At 39.6% G+C, this 18,620-nt stretch overlaps 2 protein-coding genes across 3 annotated transcripts in view; one reads left to right on the top strand and one right to left on the bottom strand.

Annotated features, from left to right (window-relative positions):
- RGL1 (ral guanine nucleotide dissociation stimulator like 1) overlaps positions 1-7,669 on the bottom strand; it is a 239,652-nt gene extending 231,983 nt beyond the window's left edge. Inside the window, exon 1 of one of the 2 annotated variants that reach the window (XM_005609783.4) lies at positions 7,124-7,669. The gene's annotated coding sequence lies outside the window, so the exon portion shown is untranslated. The remainder of the gene's footprint in view (positions 1-7,123) is intronic. The other variant, XM_001490415.6, reaches the window with a different exon arrangement.
- Positions 7,670-7,852: 183 nt separating this feature from the next.
- On the top strand, positions 7,853-17,082 carry ARPC5 (actin related protein 2/3 complex subunit 5). The gene is made up of 4 exons (XM_070267859.1): positions 7,853-8,127; positions 10,466-10,537; positions 12,698-12,874; positions 15,724-17,082. The coding sequence occupies exons 1-4, from the start codon at positions 7,984-7,986 to the stop codon at positions 15,784-15,786; spliced, it is 456 nt and encodes a 151-aa protein (XP_070123960.1). The 5' UTR covers positions 7,853-7,983; the 3' UTR covers positions 15,787-17,082.
- The last annotated feature ends 1,538 nt before the right edge of the window (positions 17,083-18,620 follow it).

Below are 18,620 nucleotides of genomic sequence, written 5' to 3'. Positions count from 1 at the left end.
ATTTGGCTTTCAGCTTTGTAGCCTCAAATACCTACTTAGTCAATACAGAAAGAATGGATTTTTCTTTTTTTCAAAATGGATTTATTAAACAGGGGCAGATGTGGATTAACAGAGCTCCCGACACTAACATGTAAAAGCAGAAAGTTAATGTGTTGATTTCCAGTGAGACTTACAACTGGAAATGCAACCAGATATTCAAGTCTTCCAGCCTGTATGGCCTCTCCATGTAAATAAACTACAGGAGAAACCAAATTATAATCAGAAGATGGCTTTATGGAGTAGAGGGGTTCATTCTGTGAGTCCAATGTTTAATTCTATCACACTCTGCTTATTGGAGCAGGAGCAGACATCTGCCACTGGTATGGGATGGTGGGGCATGCACAAGGGCACCCACCCCTTGGACAGTGTTTAGGTGGGCCAAGACTGGAAGAGATAACCTGAACCTCTATAACCAATTCCTATCATGACTAGCATCAATTTTCTTTAGATGTGAATGTTTCATCAAACTACCATCTAATCCTGCGGGCCTGAGAGCAAATCTTATCTCTTTAAACTGCCATTATGTATCTTCTTTGAGTCACGGTGCAATTTTTTAAGGAAAGCCACATGGTAATTTATACTAATTAAAAATAATATTATTACTACCTAACATTTAGTGAGAGCTATATGTCACGTACTTTTGTAAGCACTTACAAATATTAACTCATTTAATCCTCCCAGTAATCAAATGAAGTAGATATTATTATAACAACTATTTGACAAATAAAGAAATTGTGGCACAGAGACCTTAAGTTAACTGCCCAAGTAGTAAAGGCTGAGTTGAGAGTTAGACCCAGGAGGTCTAGCTCCGGAACCCATGTTCCTAATCACGATGCTTTAATGCCTCTCAAAATAACAACAATGTGGACGCCCTACAAAGCCTGGGAAAATCACCATCCACTTAGAACCAGTCCTGAGGCTTTTCTGTAATTCTGCCCAAACCACTGTACCAATGGCATCCTCTAGTCTATGGGAGCCAGCTCGGCTGGGTGGGCTAGTGGGGAGAACTTAAGTAGGTTCTAGATCCCAGAGTTGTGGCCCTCTTCCCACCCCGACTCCCTGTTACCCAGGACCTCATACTAAACAGAAGCCCTGGGGTTATTTTACCTGACTCTCAGGGATGTATCTGAAGCAATGGAACATTGCTTTATTGCCCTATTTAGTTAATTGAGTGGAATTGGTTCCTCAAAAAAAAGAGAGAATTACTATATGACCCAGCAATACCATGTCTGGGTATACATCCAAAAGAACTGAAAATAGAGTCTCAAAGAGATATTTGTACCCCCATATTCACAGCAGCATTACTCAAAATAGCCAAAAGGTGGAAGTAACCCAAGTGTCCATCAATGGATGAATGGAAAAAGAAAATGTGGTACATAAATACAGCGGAATATTATTCAGCCTTAAAAAGGAAGGAAATTCTGACACATGCTACGACATGGATGAACCTTGAGGACATCAAGCTAAGTGAAATAAGCCAGTCACAAAAAGACAAATAATGTATGATTCCATTTATATAAGGTACCTAGAATTTATCATAAGGTACGCCAAATTTATAGAGACAGAAAGTAAAATGGTGGTTGCCAGGGGCTGGGGAGAGGGGGGATGGGGAGTAATTGTTTAATGGGTACAGAGTCTCAGTTTTGCAAGATAAAAAGAGGTCTGGACTTGGATGGTGGTGATGGTTGGATGGTGGTGATGTTGTGTGAATGGGTTTAATAGTACTTAACTGCACACTTAAAAATGGTTAAGATGGCAAATTTTATGATACGTGTATTCTGCCACAATTTTTTTTTTTTTTTAAAGATTTTATTTTTTCCTTTTTCTCCCCAAAGCCCCCCGGTACATAGTTGTGTATTCTTCGTTGTGGGTTCTTCTAGTTGTGGCATGTGGGACGCTGCCTCAGCGTGGTCTGATGAGCAGTGCCATGTCCGCGCCCAGGATTCGAACTAACGAAACACTGGGCCGCCTGCAGCGGAGCGCGCGAACTTAACCACTCAGCCACGGGGCCAGCCCCTGCCACAATTTTTTTTTTAACTAAGAGGAATTATTAATCAACCCACACTGATCTCTCCATACACCAAAAAAAGTGCTATCTTTTGTGGTAGACTAAACATTAGGGAATAGGCTTTATGTCTAGTCTCAAAAAACTGAGATAAGGTGGGAAAAGGTCACAGAAATATCTGAAAAACAAAGAGACTTCAAAAAATCATTACAATAACGAGACTTTTTAATTTCATTATTTATAGGTCATTTCAAACTATCGTGTGGGTTTATTTAGACCCTTGGTATTTAGTGATATCCTTATTTTTAGCACAAAGGTAAGTACTATAGTTGGGAATAATGAGAAAGACTTACTGGAATTGGGCAGTGGTGATTAAAAGCACGGGCTTTGGAATCTGACGGACCTAATTCCCACCCCGGTCTGCTCCTTGCCAGTTAAGTATGGTTGGCTGAGTTACATAACTTTTCCGAGTTCTAGGTTTCTCATCCATAAAATGGGAACACTAATTCCTAGGCCCTAGAGCTACTCTGAGGATTAAATAATGGAAGTAAAGGGCTTATTTACCAAGTGTTTAACATACAATAAATGCTCAAGTGGTTACTGTTATTAATAAAATACTAATAGGATAAGAAGAGACAGTAGAAAAGGATAGGAATTGTAGGATCTTTCAACTTTTATCAAAACTATGAATCTGTGATGGCTATTTTCTATAAGAAATAAAAACATGCTACTAGAATTTGTGACAATCAGGTTAGGAAGAGAAAAAAGAAAAAATGTCAATTTTAATATTTTGCTTAAATAGTTAACAGTGTAATGAGAAAAGTAATATTTTTCCATGGCCATGAAAAATATTAAAATAATTATAAGAAAATATTTTGTGCAACTTCTTGCCAATAAGTTGGCAATCTACATGAAATGCAAGTCACCAACCACAGAAGATAAAGATGATCAAAGATCTACCTCTAAAAATATGAGCAAACCCAGATAATTTTGCAAGCACATTCTGTAACTTTCAAAGAAAAAATAGCACAGTAATTTTCTGTTATTCAAACTATTCTATAGTATAGGAAACAAAGATGCAAATCTTCTCAATTCATCTTACAAAGCTAGACTAAGCTTAATATCAAAACCAGATAAAGATAGCACAAAGAATAAAACAATGGACCAATCTTACTAATAAATATGGATTCTGAAATCATGTAAACAAAACATAAACTAATCAAATCTAGCAAGTAATTAAAACAGTAACCAAATAGAGTTTATTCTAGAAACATGGGAATGGTTCAGTGCAGAAAAATACATAAATATAATTCATTACATTCATAAATTAAAAGATCAAGAACTATATGATTTTTATCATTAAATCCCCCAAAAAAGCATTTGATAATTTCAGTAGTCATTCCTAAAGATCAAAAAGCAACAAGAAATATAAACTAGTGAAATACCAAAGATATTTCCATTAAAACAGAGACACAGAAACACAGAACACAGAAACACAGAACAGCTTACTATCACTCAACTTTTCCACACTGTTTTTGAGAATCTAGCTAATGCAGTAAGACAAGAAAAATAAATAAAAATGATATAATATTGGAAAAGATGATGTAAATAATCATCCTCTCAGACGTTATAATTGCACACTATGACAAGAAATGTAACCTTAAAACAACTTATTAGCATTAATAAGAGATCCCAGTAATGGGAGAGAACACAGGAAAAATAAATTTTAAAATCTATAGTTTCCCTTTACATTATCATAAGCAGGTAAAAAAACTAAATAGAAAAAAGTCTCATTCACAACAATGTTTTAAAAACAAGGTTTATTCTTTCATTTAGCACTAAACTCTTTTCCTGAGACAAGAGTACAGATTAAACACTTTTTTAATCTTTGAAGTACTAATATGTAAATAAATAAAGGTCCCATTGTAAAATAGTTCACTCTACCTACTCTACTTCAGTGTGTAATCATAAAGTTATGTAAAGCTAAAGTTAATCACAAAAAAAATGGAAGTTTTGGGCTAGCCCAGTGGTGTAGTGGTTAAGTTCGCGTAGTCCACTTCGGCAGCCCGTGATCGCAGGTTCGGATCTACGTACCGCTCATCGAGCCATGCTACAGCGGCATCCCACATACAAAATAGAGGAAGATGGGCAGAGATGTTAGCTCAGGGACAATCTTCCTCAGCAAAAAGAGGAAGATTGGCAACAGATGTTAGCTCAGGGCTAATCTTCCTCACCAAAAAGAAAAACGCTGGAAGTTTTGAAGGTTGGTTGTTTCAACACAGAACCAGTTGATTTGGATATTAAGTAGAAGCATAAAAACCGTAATATAGTCCATGGATAACATGCTAAAAAATCTTTTTATATTGTAGTAATTATGTTGCTAGAGAATAGTGGTATTAAATCATCATTACTACAACTGAAATTTACTTGTTTATTTTACATTAATAATACGTTTGACATATTTGATTAACACTGGGTTCACTTCCATTTCAAATAAAAACAACAGTGCCATGCTGGAGGAGTCAATGTCTTAATTCGTTTTTTAAGTAATTAGTGGCAAGTCTGGAGAAAAGAAGCACATAGTAGGTAGAGTACTTGGTTTAAAATACCTGAAAAGAATGACCCATTATATGATGGTTTTATCAAAATCCTTTCTAACCAGAAAGACCCTTCACTCTTTGCATCGTCACAGAAAATAGGGAGCTACATACTATCATGTAGCATTAACCTTGAGAAAATTCCGATTCAGTCTTACTTTAGAATGGAACCAAACCAGGTTATTCACACAATAAATAAAACGTTTAAAACCTTTTGGATCCTTTATTTCAGGGTAAGCACTTATTTGGAAAATTAAAATAGGGAGAATAATATTACCTAAAATGAATTAAGTACCAAGATTACAATTGCAAATTTGAAATTTGCAAGAAAATGGAATAATGTGTATTTTCTAACTAAAAGATGATTAAGGACAGGTTTCTACACACACACACACACACACACACACACACAAATCTCCCCAAAGCTCTATAAAGATTTCAACTTTAGCTAATGGGGGTAAGGAGGTAATTAATGTGTCCATTAAAAAATACTCAATCTCTAAATATGATTCTAAAATTAACTTGTCAGATTATTAATTTACTGGATAGAAATGTGTTGGGTACCTACTAAGTACTAGATACTTATCATTGTGAGACAAAGAATATTGCAATCGGAAAAGGACACTTTCGACAATATTACATCTCAAATGTAATATGCATTATGTGGCTGAGAATTACATTTAACACATTCAACATATAAAGGAAAATTCTGAGCAATCAAAACAATTATACCCTTGAGCAGCTCGATTTTTTAAATTCCCCTCACTATTGTTTTAAGTTGATTTCTATCCCAGGATTCTCTCCCAGTTCTAAAATAAATGATTAAAGAAATTTCCTAAATAAGACCTAATACAAAAGAATAGAAATGTAAGAGAAGGGATGTATTAGCTCTTGAATCCTTGTTTCCATTTGCTCTTAATGGCGCTTCTAATGTTCAATCTTCTCTTCAAAGAAAATCTTGATTCAGGAGAACAAAAAGTACAATCATCTTTAGCACCTAAACAACTGTGTTGTTTAGCTCTTACAAAGTTAGCAAAACATTGAAACCGAGAAAAAAATACTAAAACCAATCTTTATTCTAAGTTATATAATGCCATTCACCATAGTAATGATCTGATACTTTGCTATATGACTTTTTAAAATAAATATTACCAACAGGTAGAAAATTTTCCTTTGCTGTCTTAAGACAGTCCTTGGGGAGGTTTACCATGTTTTTGCTCATAACTTGAATGCTAATTTAAAGAAATGTCACTTCTATCACCTAATGATACATCTTTTAGAAGAGTGATTTAACTGGGAAAAGAAAAATGCCATATTGCTTCATCCTCCTAAGAAAAAAGGGTGCATGTCATTCCTGAGGGGTCTCTCTCTCTCTCTGTGCACCCATATTGATATAGATATATAGATATACATATTGATATACCTATTGATATAGATATATACTTATGCATGCATATATGTCCAACAAAGGTTTGATTTGGAGATCTCTCTTCCTTTTTCTTATTGATTCATTATTCTCAGCGTGACTCTCAAACTGTACTGCCTTTCACATTTTATTCATTCTTCAATGAATAATTGAGTACTTGAATGTGTTGAGTACCTTCCACATGCTTAGCTTTATGTTCGGATGTAAAGGAAGATGCAAAAAGAAAAATATGACAGTCTCTGCCCTCCAGAATCTTTCGATCTCTTCTAGGGGCAAGATGAAATACCATATATCATTAAATAATTTATAAGCCTAGTGCCAAAATCAATGGCACAGGTAATAAGCATTTAGATTTATGTAGAATTTTAGAGCTTCAAAACACTCCCTGTATTTAATCCTCAGAACAATCTTGTGAAGTACACATTATTAGCCCCACTTTAGTAATGAGGAATCGGAGATTCAGAATTTGAAGTGGTATGCCTCAATCAAATAGATTATGAGTGGAAGAGTCAAGACTCAAGCACAGGAAACCAAGGACTGGGGTACTTACCAGGGCAACAGCTGGCCTTCTGCTAGAGGTGGCATTAAACTAGATCTGACAGGAAGTGAGGATAACATAAAGCCATCTGAGCAGTGTCCAGCCAAATGTCCAAATTAATTTTACTCAGAAAATATTTGTACTTCAGTGTTATGCCCACAGCACAACTAACATTTCCTTAGTCTTAGTGCCTTGACTTCCTCAAGAGCTTTGCTCTTAGAAATTGGAATGTCAAATATAATTTTAAAAACTGGCCTAGCGGGATCTATAAATCCTGAATTACAAATATAAATCTTAAACGTCTGCTTTTTACTAATCCTGACACATTTTGTTTCCTCTCAGCACCGGGAAGCATAACTCGCCCCTACCCTTTTCTAGCATTCTTGCTGCAAACAACCACTTATTTTAAGACGTCAATGATTGGTCCTACCCCAAATTCCACAGGTTCACCCCAGTTTTGCCAGCCGACCCCAGCCCCCGCACAGACACCTCCCCCTCCCTCCCAATGGATATGATACCTAGTTGTTCAGGTTCTGCAGGTGCCGTCGCGATGCTGTCACACAGCACTGACAGATAAGATATGACCTTTCGACTCCGTCCTTGGGGACCTCCCACTGGCCGCGCAGCGTAGTTCCAACCCCGGGAAAGAGGCTCCCGGCTCGGGAACGCAGCCACCGGCAGCGCACGGTCCGAAGCGATGTCTCTGACAACTAGAACGATGCTGGACGCTCGGGCGTGCATCACTCCGCCCCATACTCCTGCCAACTGCAGGGGACTTGGTCCGGCAACCAGTCCATCCCACCCCACAGGCAAGTCCGGGCCAGCCGGCCCTTACGCAGGACCCCGATGACAGGTCGTTGGCGGCGGCAGCAGCAGCAAAAGCCAAGGCCTCCAGCCCCCAGTGCCCATCGCCAGCAACCTAAGGCCCCCGGGACTGGACCGCAGAGAAGCGTTTCTATGGAAACCCCCGGGATCACGTGACGCCCTTGGACAACCAATCGCCTCTTACCTCCGCCCGCGGCACCACTTTCTGCCCTCCCTCCTGTCCCGCCCCTCCCGCCCCCGCCTCCTTCTCCCCACCCCGCCCCTTTCCTGCGGAGAGTTCGCGCCTGCGCACTGGGTGCGCCGCGCCACCTCCGTCGCGCGCGCTCCCCCGAGGGGAGTGGAGGCGGCGTGGGAGGCTGGAGGAGAGCGAGAAGCCGAGGAGGAAGGAGCGGGGCCAGCGCGCAGGCCCAGAGCCGCCGAGCCGCGCCTGCCGGCTACGCCCCAGAGCGGAAGAGGGAAGTGAAGGCGCCGGGCTGTGGGTGCCTATCACGGTGGGCTTGCTGAGGCAGAGGCAGCATCGAGAGGAGGCCGTTGCCCCCGGTCCGGATCGGGGATGTCGAAGAACACGGTGTCGTCGGCCCGGTTCCGGAAGGTGGACGTGGATGAGTACGACGAGAACAAGTTCGTGGACGAGGAAGACGGGGGCGACGGGCAGGCCGGGCCCGACGAGGGCGAGGTGGACTCCTGCCTGCGGCAATATCCTTGCGTTCCCGCCTCCCCATCCCTCGCGGCCCTGGTCCCGGGACCCCGCCGCCTGCAGGGTCCGAGGGGGACGGCCCTTCCCGGGGACTGGCGCCGAGCTGCCCCCGGCGGCCCGCGCGGTTCGAACCTGTCTCTTTGGGGTTCCCTATTGCAAGAAGGCAGGGGGCTCTCCCATTTCTAAGCGAGTAGCCCCGAGACCCCAGGGTCCAGCCCTCGGGACCGTGCCGTGCCCCGCGCGCCTTTCCCGCCGTGATTCTTCAGGTGGCGCCCGGAGTTCCTGCCTCCCGGGAGGGGGCTCGGCGGCCGCGCCCTCCGCGCTGGGGCAGCGTCTGGGCTGTTCAGTGGGCTGTTGCAGGGCGCCTGAGTTTTCCTCCCCAGAACGGCGTTTACTGGGGTCCCGCTAGCTCCAGAGATTTCTGATTGGGAAGAGCGGGCGTCTTTCTTTAGGATTTTGTTTTTGTTGCTATTGTAGTTTTGTACTGGTGGCATTAGGGTAGTTCATTTCTTGCCGGTAGACAAGGGGCGGTTTGCAGAATTGAGGCCCTGTGTCCTTTCCGCCCGTGGGCTCGTTCTTTTTTTTTTTTTTTAAGAGAAAGGGATGTGACACAATATAGGTTGCCCAGTATTTGTTAACGGTGGAACAGGAGTGAGTCCAAAACAACCAGAACTCCCATGAAGCAAGCTTGGAGCCTTTACCTGCTCAGCAAAGAACAATAGAGAAAAGAGGGGGAATGCATGTGGAGAATCCTTGAAAGTATTTAAAATAAACCCCAATGAATAAAATAGAAGATGAGTCATTTGTACAAAGCAGGATCATTTTTGTAATCCTGAAGTTATTTCCATTTTAGTTAAAACGTGGCTGTCAGTTCCTGGGTTTTGGTTTTGCATATTTGAATATTCATAACAGTATTTGCATCAGATCTTTTTTAGAAAAGTGTAAATGTTGCGATAACCCAAGCTGTAGTTTTAGAGATTCTCAATTACTGAATTCACTCGTTTCTAATTTTTCTTGGGTGTATTCATAAGATAAGGAAGGCTTTTTAGACTCTTTCTTCATCAATGTCCTATTATAATGGGGAAATACATGAGTGAAAATATTTGGTAGCAACTATATCTGGTCTTAAAGGCACCTAAAATACAGCATTAAACATTTATCAACATACAGATGTTTCTTTGATTGCCACAACTTTCACAATCAGCTGTTGCTATTTTGCATCATTTACATGCTGAAGTGTTTTGGATCTTTAAAATGAGCCAGTCTACAAAAGGCATGCGTTTCCATACGTCCATCAAGGCTTGAAAATAATAGCTTACCACCAACTGTAGGTTTTTTCCTGAGACCTTTTTCTTCAGAACATAATTGATGAACATTATTCTGTCTAAAAACATCCTTTGACGGGTAAATGATGTTTTGTGAAACTAGCTTATTTTAGGTGCTGTGTTCTGACTCTTAAATAGTGCTGCTGTGTGCATATAGGAGATCTGCTTTTTGTATCAGTTCATCTTAAAATATAGAGATACTGTCTCTTCTGCTCTTGGTACAACCAGAAGAGACAAGCTCTGGTCAGGCACTACAGATGGAGGAACAAATGAACTCCGTGTGGTTTTCCTTTTAGGGGAATGACTGTACATTCTGACATTCTGATTGGCCTTCTGTGTCTCGTACTTGCTGGCTCACTGGTGCTTTCAAAGAGAGAGTAAATTTAATAAGTATGGCCTAAGACAGTTTGAATGACCTTTATGAAATAATGAGAGAAAATATCCAAAACAAAATTAAGTTGCCACCTAAAGGTCATTGAATTATTGTATCTTCATGAATATTGACAGATTGCTAATATATGTTATTCAGATTGCTAATCTGCCAGCATTTCAATTAATATAGACTATATCTCTAATAAAAGTTTAGCCTTTATTTTTCTGCTTAGAATCACATAAAAAGACATATTTTGTTTGTGGATAGGCTGTTTCATTTTGGGGCCTAATAATTCTGATACATATTTCAGAGTTTTTTCAATATCACTCTAGATAATGTTTGCATGAGTCTTACTAGAAAGTGAAAGGTTATCAAGGTGTTCATTTGCTAATGAGAACCAAAGATGAAAGGGTCTTTGCTTTATGAAAAAAATTCTAATGTTCTCTTTTTGTTTTCACTATTTTACCTTTGATTGACATCCTTGAAACCAACTTGTTGAATTTTCCAATATTGAACATAGGGACCATAGGAATTTTTCTTTCTGTGCATAAAGTCAAGTCTTAAGAACCAGTGGTTCCTGGTGGTTATAATGCTTTCCCGAGGTCTGCCCTTTGCTGCTATCCCCTTAACCTCCATCACAGGAAACATGATGGCTGCCCTACAGGCAGCTCTGAAAAACCCCCCTATCAACACCAAGAGTCAGGCGGTGAAGGTGAGTCACAGATGACACTGATCTCTGCTGATGTCTTAGCATTCTTGCCAGAATCCTCTGAAGTGTCACAGTTTGGACAAATGTTTTAACTATGTACTTTTTAACGACTTATCTTTGAAGTAGAAGAGCTTGCCCTGTAGTTTGATAGGTAAAAATTTACATATGGAAAAATAACACTCTGACATAGCGTTATGCTAATACTGCATGGTAGACACTAAATTCAAGTGACAGATCATTAGTGTCTTAGAGGAAGCCACTCAGGTTGAATTTGAGCAAAGGCTTGAAGAATAAGCAAACCTTTCACGAAATAAACAGATTCTACTTGCTTGCTTTTTAAAGATTTTTTTACATTATGAGTCTTAAATATTTATTATGGAAAACTCAGAGATGAGGGGGGAGGAAAACGTAATCATTCATAATCCCATCAACCAGAGATAATAGTTATTACTTTTTGGTGGCGCTATATGCTTATAGATCTTTTCTGTGAGTGTTTTTTTAAATAAAAATGGAATTTTATAACCTGCTTTTTCAACTGGATAGCAATGTACATGGACATCTTTCCCTGACAGTAGGTTTATTTCTATAACATTTTTTAATGGCTGAATATAGATATGCTGCTGTTTATATGTAACTCATCTCCTTTTGTCATATTTTTAGATTATTGACCTTTTTTTTCCTGTTGTAAACAGTACTGAAATGAATAATTTTTGGTTAATTCTTAATTATTTCCTTTGAATAAATTCCTAGAAGTGAATCGCTGGATTTTAGAATGCACATTTTTTAAGGCTTTCAGTACCTATGATATTGCCAAATTGCCCTTTAGAAAAGTGTGTAGCTTACATTCCCTGTGGCAGTCTTTCAGTAATTCTTAAGAACCTATTTACTTACTTATTAAAATGGAGCCCAAACCATGGTCCCCTCCATTCGTAGCTATTCATACATCCTAGGAATCCCAAGAATCTTAACTGAATAGTAGTAAGTAATAAGTAAATGTGTAATAATTATCTAGGCAACATATTTTTGTATAAGGGGAAAATTTTCTTTGGTTTTTAAAAGTTGGAGGAACATCATGGAAATTTCGATTTTACCACCTTCTGCTTTTATATGGGTGGTTTTTTATCACAGTTTGTGGGTGGGAGATGTAGCTCTGTATGCTAGGATATTTTTCTAAATTGGGTAAGTGCATAGTCTTTAAACTGAAGATAACAGTAGGTGGTAGAAACATTCTGTAAAATGCTGACCAGTAGGAATGCCAAAGGTATCAATTTATCTTAAATGGAAGGAGAAATGAATTGTTGAAAGGGTAAATTAAATGTTCCCTTTGCTTGGCTTGATGGGTAAAAAAATAACTTTGCTCTTGGAGCAGCCTTTATTAAAGAAAACAGATCATTGTAAATGAAGATCACTATGTCTTCTATCTGTAGTCACGACCATAGATTTGAAACTTAAAATGTTTTCTTAAAAACTTAAATTTTTATTTATTAATAACTTATTTCTGAAGAGTGGTTCCAGTTAGAACTGCTATTCAGTTTCCTTGTTCAGGTTGTTGTTAAGATCTAGAAGTAAAATTTCAATATTGATTTAATAAATTGGTAAATTGTCGGATCTGTCTGTAAGCAAATCCTTTCAGCTCTACCTTCTAATGTGTCAAGAATCTGTCCACTTCTGACCCCCTCCGCTGCTACCATACTGGCCAAAACCAGCCTAGATTATTGCAGTATCTTCCTAACTAGTCCTGCTTCTGCCTTGTCCCCTGCCCTCGTCCCCCCAGCTTATGCTTAACATGGCAGCCACAGTGATCCTGTTAAAATGTGTCAGATTGTGTCACTGTTCTCAAAACCTTCCAACATCTTCTCCTTTCTCTGAGTGAAAGCCGGAGTCCTCACCATGGCCTGCAGGGCTGTGGGGATCCGTCTTCCCCTTGCCTGTCTGAGTTCCTGTCCTCTTCTCCCACGGCTCTGCTCCAGCCACCTTGGGTCTTTTTGCTCTTCCATGAACACACACTAACAGCGCTTGTTGTTTCCTCTGTCTGATACCCCCAAGGTTTCCTCTTTTGTGTCCTTCAGGTCTGTAACTCAGATGTCACCTTCTCATGTGGCCTTTCTAAAACTGTAATCCCCCCCACACGTATGTCTAAATGTTGTTCTTTATTTGCCCTAGGATCGAGCGGGGAGCATTGTCTTGAAGGTACTCATCTCTTTTAAAGCTAATGATATTGAAAAGGCAGTTCAATCCCTGGACAAGAATGGTGTGGATCTCCTCATGAAGTATATTTATAAAGGCTTTGAGAGCCCCTCTGACAATAGCAGTGCTGTGTTATTGCAGTGGCACGAAAAGGTAAGTTATGCACTATGAATCCATATGACTGGTTCCTTTATAAGAGAGAATCACAACGACAACCTCTTTCACCTCTAACTATTTTGATTTGTTGGTTGTACATCTTTGTTATGACAAATAACTACCTGAAAATGAAAGTTTAGATTTATGCTTACTAGCCTTGGTCTTAAGAGATTCTGATTTGCAACACATATTTATTCAGTAATGGTTATTGTTCATTAAACATAATCTTAAACTTTGAACTAAATCAAAACTTTGAAAAGAAAATAAGCAGTAAAAATCAAGAATTCTTTGACAGTGGCCAGAAGGTGGAAACAACTCAAGTGCCCATTGACAGATGAACAGATAAACAAAAAGTGGTACGTACGTACAATGGAGTATTATTCAACCAAAAAAAGGAAGTTCTGATACCTGCTACTGCATGAATGAACCTTGAAAACATTATGCAAAGTGAAATAAGCCAGACACAAAAGGACAGATACTGTGTGATTCCGTTTATATGAAATATCTAGAATAGGCAAATTCAGAAACAGACAGTAGATTAGAGATTACCCAAGGCTTGGGAGAAGGAAGAATAGAATTATTGCTTATTGGGTACAGAATTTCTGTTTGAGGTGATGAAAAGTTTTGAAATAGTGATGATAGCTGTACAATTGTACATGTAATTAATGCCACTGAACTTTACATTTAAAGATCGTTAAAGTGGCAAATTGTGTGTTATATAGTTTACCTCAATTTTAAAAAAAAGAAGTGAGAGATAGGATCAAGAATTCTTAAATATTTTTTTCTGTTTCCGTGCATTTTATTTTGCAATATAAGCAGATGCTAGTATGTTATCCCTCAAAAACAAACAAACAAAATGGCTATGGGGAATTTTTAGCTTTAGGTAAAAGGTTGGTAAGGTAATCTTTAATACTGAACTCTTATGTTGGTATAAATATAAACGATGTAACATTTAAATAAAACCAACCACAGGCAAGGGGTATATTCTCTAACTTCTGACAATTCCCAAAACTCAGTTTTTCGGAAGCTGTCTATCTGAGTGAAAACACACGTGTAAGATAAGAATAGGGAGTAAAACTTGTTCTATAGCCTTTGTCAAGTCACTTTATCCCTCATACACTATCAAACAAAAAGAGCAGCATTTATGCGTGGGTAACCATACCTCCCAGTTTCCCCAGACAGCCCCAGTTTGTGCTGGTCGTCCCAACATCGTTATGAAGAGTTCGCTTTCACTCGACAGTGTATCAATTTGGAGAATAATTTATATGGTCATCCTATTCCTGGAACACTTTCTGTTTGCCAGCCACTGTACTATTAGTTTCTTTCTTTTATCCTTGGAACAACCCTACAGGGTATATAAACATCTTTACCATCCTCAATTTACAGATGAAGAGCCAGCTTTAAAACCCAAGCAACCTAGTTCCAGTATAGCCTCCGGATCATGACAAACATTGGATGGGCACGTCCTACATTCCAAGCACTTTATAAATATTAATTCATGTAATGTCATAAAAATACTAGGAGGGAAAGCCTGCTTATTCTTCCCCCTCTTGCAGATGGGGAAACTGAGCACATGTTAAGTCTTCATTTCTTCCTAACATCAGTCACCAGTTTTGCCAATCTTGGCCCCTAAGTACTTTCCAATCATCCACTCAGACACATCTATAATGCAAGTGTCCGCAGCATCTCTCCCAGTCTGTTCCTCTGGCTTCCTGAACTGGTCAGTCTCCTGGCTACCAGTTTTGCCTCTGTCATCTCTCTTCTCCTCCCAGTAGCCAGAATGCTCTCTCTGAAATCCAAATCTACCCTTGTCAGTCACCTGCAGAATAAAATGCAGGTCCCCAAGTCCAGCTTCATCTTCCATGTCATTCTTCCCCTTATGCTCAGCAGTGAGCGTATTAATGTGCTTTCCCTGAAAACACCATAATGTTTCATACCTCTATACCTTTGCTCATGATTTTCTCTCTGCCTGAGTGTCTCCTTACCCTTTTATGTCAGTCTCTTGCCTACTTCTCCATTTAACGTATCATTTTCTCCAGGAAGCCTTACCTGATCATTCCACATTCCTCTGTACCCTCAGGTTGGGTACATGCCCTTCCTCTGTGCTCTAATAGCACCCAAAGCAGAGCTCTGCCATTTCATACATTATATTATATTAAAATGATCTGTTTATGCATCTGTCTCTTCCAGTAGAGCAGGAGATGCTGTATTTGCTCACTCTTGTATCCCCAGCATCTAGCACACTACCCAGTGCACAAAAGTATTCAGTAAGTGTTTTTGAACACAAGTAAACCAGAGCTTTGAATTCCTAATACTTAATCATGACTTCTGATTTTTTCAAGGTAAGGTCAAAAAGTTCCTAAGTTCTTAGCTATTAAATAATATATTCTTAGCTTGGGAGAAAAAAAATCTGACAAAGTCTGTCTAATCTAAATGGAACTTAGGATGGTTGGTCCCAGTTTGAATTTCTTCCTGACAGTGCTGAGAATGAGAGCAGACTAGATGTCCTAAATTTATATTTGAGCAGGTGTTTTAGGCAAGAAGATTTTGCTGCAGATCTTTAAGAACATATTGTTATTCGAAAACAACATACTAGATTGTAGACTGGTGTCTGACTAGAGTGTAAGAGCACAAGGCCAGGGACTCGGAAGGTTTTGTGTGTTACTGTGTCCCCTGTTCCGAACACAGTGCCTGGTGCATAATAGGTACTCAGGAAACATTTATGAAAATTAGTGAATTCAAAATCGATAGCTGCACACATTCCTTCTTTAAGAAAAATGTTTTACTTGTTATGAGAATTGACCCTTTGTGATTCTGTCAACATCTCCACTTTGGTTTGTTTTCAGGCACTTGCTGCCGGAGGAGTAGGGTCCATTGTTCGAGTCTTGACTGCGAGGAAAACCGTGTAGTCCAGCAGGAACTGGATGTCTCCTGCGGGTGTCGGAGTTGCTGGTACAAAGACCAAAATAACCAAATGCCACTGCTCCCCTTTGGGTAGCATCTGTTTCTCTCAGCTTTGCCTTCTTGCTTCCTTTTTCATATTTGTAAAGAAGAAAATTACATATCAGTTTTCCTTTAATGAAAATTGGGATAATATAGAAGAGATGTTTTAACAGGAGTGTTTCCTGCTCTCGAAACTATTTCAGTGACGTGTATACCAGTCTGTATATAATATAATTTACATTCAAGTTTAATTGTGCAATTTTTAACCCCTGTTGACTGGTGTTTTTGTTTTTTGGTTTTGTTTTTGACTAATAGTGAAAAAATTGATCAGGATTTGAGGCCAGTTTCCTAACTCATTGCTAGCCAGGAAATGATCTTTATAAAAAAAAATATGTTTGAGAGACTGGCAGCTATTAACATTGCAAAACTGGACCATACTTCCCTTATTTAAGCAAAATGTGTTTCTGGAACAAGTGTTGGGTGAATGCCACTACCAAGTTCCGGCTTTGTCTCTGCTTGCCTTCAGATCATGTGAGTTTAAGTATGCCTCTTCCTCTCAGCATCCCATAATCATGGCCTCTTGGATTTCTTCGTGGTCACCCAGGGTCCAGAGCAAGGAGTCTTGCTCTACACAAATGTATCTGTAAAGTACCAGAGCCTGTTTGGCGTGAGCATACGACTTTTGTTCCAATAATATGGCCCTGTTTGGAGAAACTACTCCAAATCAGAAAGGATGTGGAAACTATGATGTAGTTTAAACTCTGGGCAGCTTCTGAATGAAATGCTGTTTTCTGTAGAAACACAGTAGCTGCCTCAGACATTATGAGGTATATAAGTAGTATTTAATATGCCCTATAAATGTCTTCAGTGTTCTTCAGGGTAATTGGGATCTCAGAAGATTTGGTTCCGATCCAAACACATACACATTCTGTATTTTAGCTCAGTGTTTTTTAAAAAAAGAAAATGCCACGCAGGAAAAAGTGTTTACTTCGTTGGACTAACCAAATCAGTTGTCAACAAATGACCGGTGCTTATAAAAAGTTATTACTCAGTAGCTCCAAAAGAAGCCGCCTGAACGCATATGACCAAGAGAAAAATCAGCCTGTGTTTAGTATTTACAGTGGACACCAGTTTCATAATCACTGACTTATGTGAAAACTGGTGCAGAAATTCTGTAAACTCTCTGCTGTTTTTGATACCTGCTTTTTGTTTTGTAAAAATGATAAAGTTCAGAAAATAAAATGTCAGTGTTGAATAATTTATTTTCCTGACTCTTTAATACTTATGAGGGTATACTTAATTAAGAGGAAAGATTTCCTGTTTGTTTTCCCACCAGGTGAGCATACTCTTGACAAGAAGAATTTTGGTACAGAAGGTTTATAAAACTACTTTATTCAAATATAAGGTGGTAGAGAAGAGGAGAGAGTCATTAATGATGCCAGAGCACTGCTGGCAGCTTTGGGGTGGCTCCTTAGCCCTCCGGATGCAGCTGTACCCTGCAGTGTCACTGCCCAGACACCTGAACTGGGATGTGCACATTAGCCTAGTGGCCGCTGTCATTGCTTCCCAGCTTCCAAACTTCTTTCCACCTCAAATCAATTTCTTTCCCTTGCCTGCTTGCAGCAACTTGTGTGCTTTCCCCCCATCCCTGACTGAATTCCTGCTTTAAAGCTTCAGAAGCTTGCAGGCCATTCAGAGGGCCCTGAGTTAAGAGAAGCTAAGCAATAGATATTAGAGGTAGTCAAGGTAGGTAGAATCACTTACAAACTTTAAAATGAGAGCAAAAGTGATACTGCAATGCTTTTTTGTAAAATCCTTCTTAACATCCGTTTCACAACTGTAGTGTTGGGGAAAATTCTGGAGTTTCGTATTTTATAGTCACAAGAATGGATGTGTTCAAAATTTGCCATCTATCAGCTCAGAGGAGATAGTAATTTAACAGTAACAGCCTAGGGACTGAATCAGAATGGATGCCGCTTGAAAATGACTGGCTCAACTGATGTATCTTGGCTGAATGTCAGCCTGGGTTATACTGACCATGTCACAATATCATCTTGGTGGAAAGAGTCGGGGATAGTCAGGATGAATTGCTGAAAAAAAGATGCAAATGCCAAGAGGCACTTTTGGCACAGAAGCGGGTATGAATGATTTTATCCTTTAAGTGTTTTTGGTCATTTCTGGAAATGTCAGTTATGTTTAGTCACTTAAAGGTAGTCTGTTAACATTGAAACGACATCAGTGATGCTGCCTGGGGCCATGTGGCCCAGAGTTACACAAGTGTATGAAATATAACACAAATAAATATAACACAAATAGCAGGAAACCAAAGGCACAGTACCCCCAGCATGTGCTGGTAAGATGGCTTTTGATTTCCAAAGTTAGATTCTGAGTGAGGTGGGTTAAAACACAAAAGCCATTTACTATGTGTCAGTCCCATGGTGTATTTTTATCTTCAGACCTGAAGCTTAGTGTATATAATAAAAGATCACAGGGTTTGTAGGTGCCGGAACCAGAATTCCAATTCACACCTGCCTCACTGCAAGGGTATACCACACTTCTTTCTCAAGTCCGGTGCTTGGGGCATTACAGATGTTTCCAGGACGGATTGGGGCTTTCTCTAGAAATCTCAAACCTCGATGCTTGGGGGGCACTGTTGAGAGGTAAAATCCACTCAAGAGCCCTTCGGAGAGGCAAAAGTGGACAGGTGTAGAAGTCAGAAAGATTTGGAGAGATGCCGCAACAACTTAGAAGCATGCTCGGCAGCGCACGGAGCATTGCTATTTTCTCGCCATGAGTGTTA

Source organism: Equus caballus, chromosome 5 (assembly GCF_041296265.1).
Source record: "Equus caballus isolate H_3958 breed thoroughbred chromosome 5, TB-T2T, whole genome shotgun sequence".
In the NCBI taxonomy this organism is placed as follows: Eukaryota; Metazoa; Chordata; class Mammalia; order Perissodactyla; family Equidae; genus Equus; species Equus caballus.
This window is presented reverse-complemented; position numbering and strand designations above follow the sequence as displayed.

Bases quoted from the DNA above. Each gene is read 5' to 3' on its own strand.
- ARPC5 (XM_070267859.1), top strand. From the start codon at position 7,984: ATGTCGAAGAACACGGTGTCGTCGGCCCGGTTCCGGAAGGTGGACGTG. The intron at 8,128-10,465 runs TATCCTTGCGTT...ACCTCCATCACA, and splicing joins TGGACTCCTGCCTGCGGCAA to GGAAACATGATGGCTGCCCT. The intron at 10,538-12,697 runs GTGAGTCACAGA...TATTTGCCCTAG, and splicing joins CCAAGAGTCAGGCGGTGAAG to GATCGAGCGGGGAGCATTGT.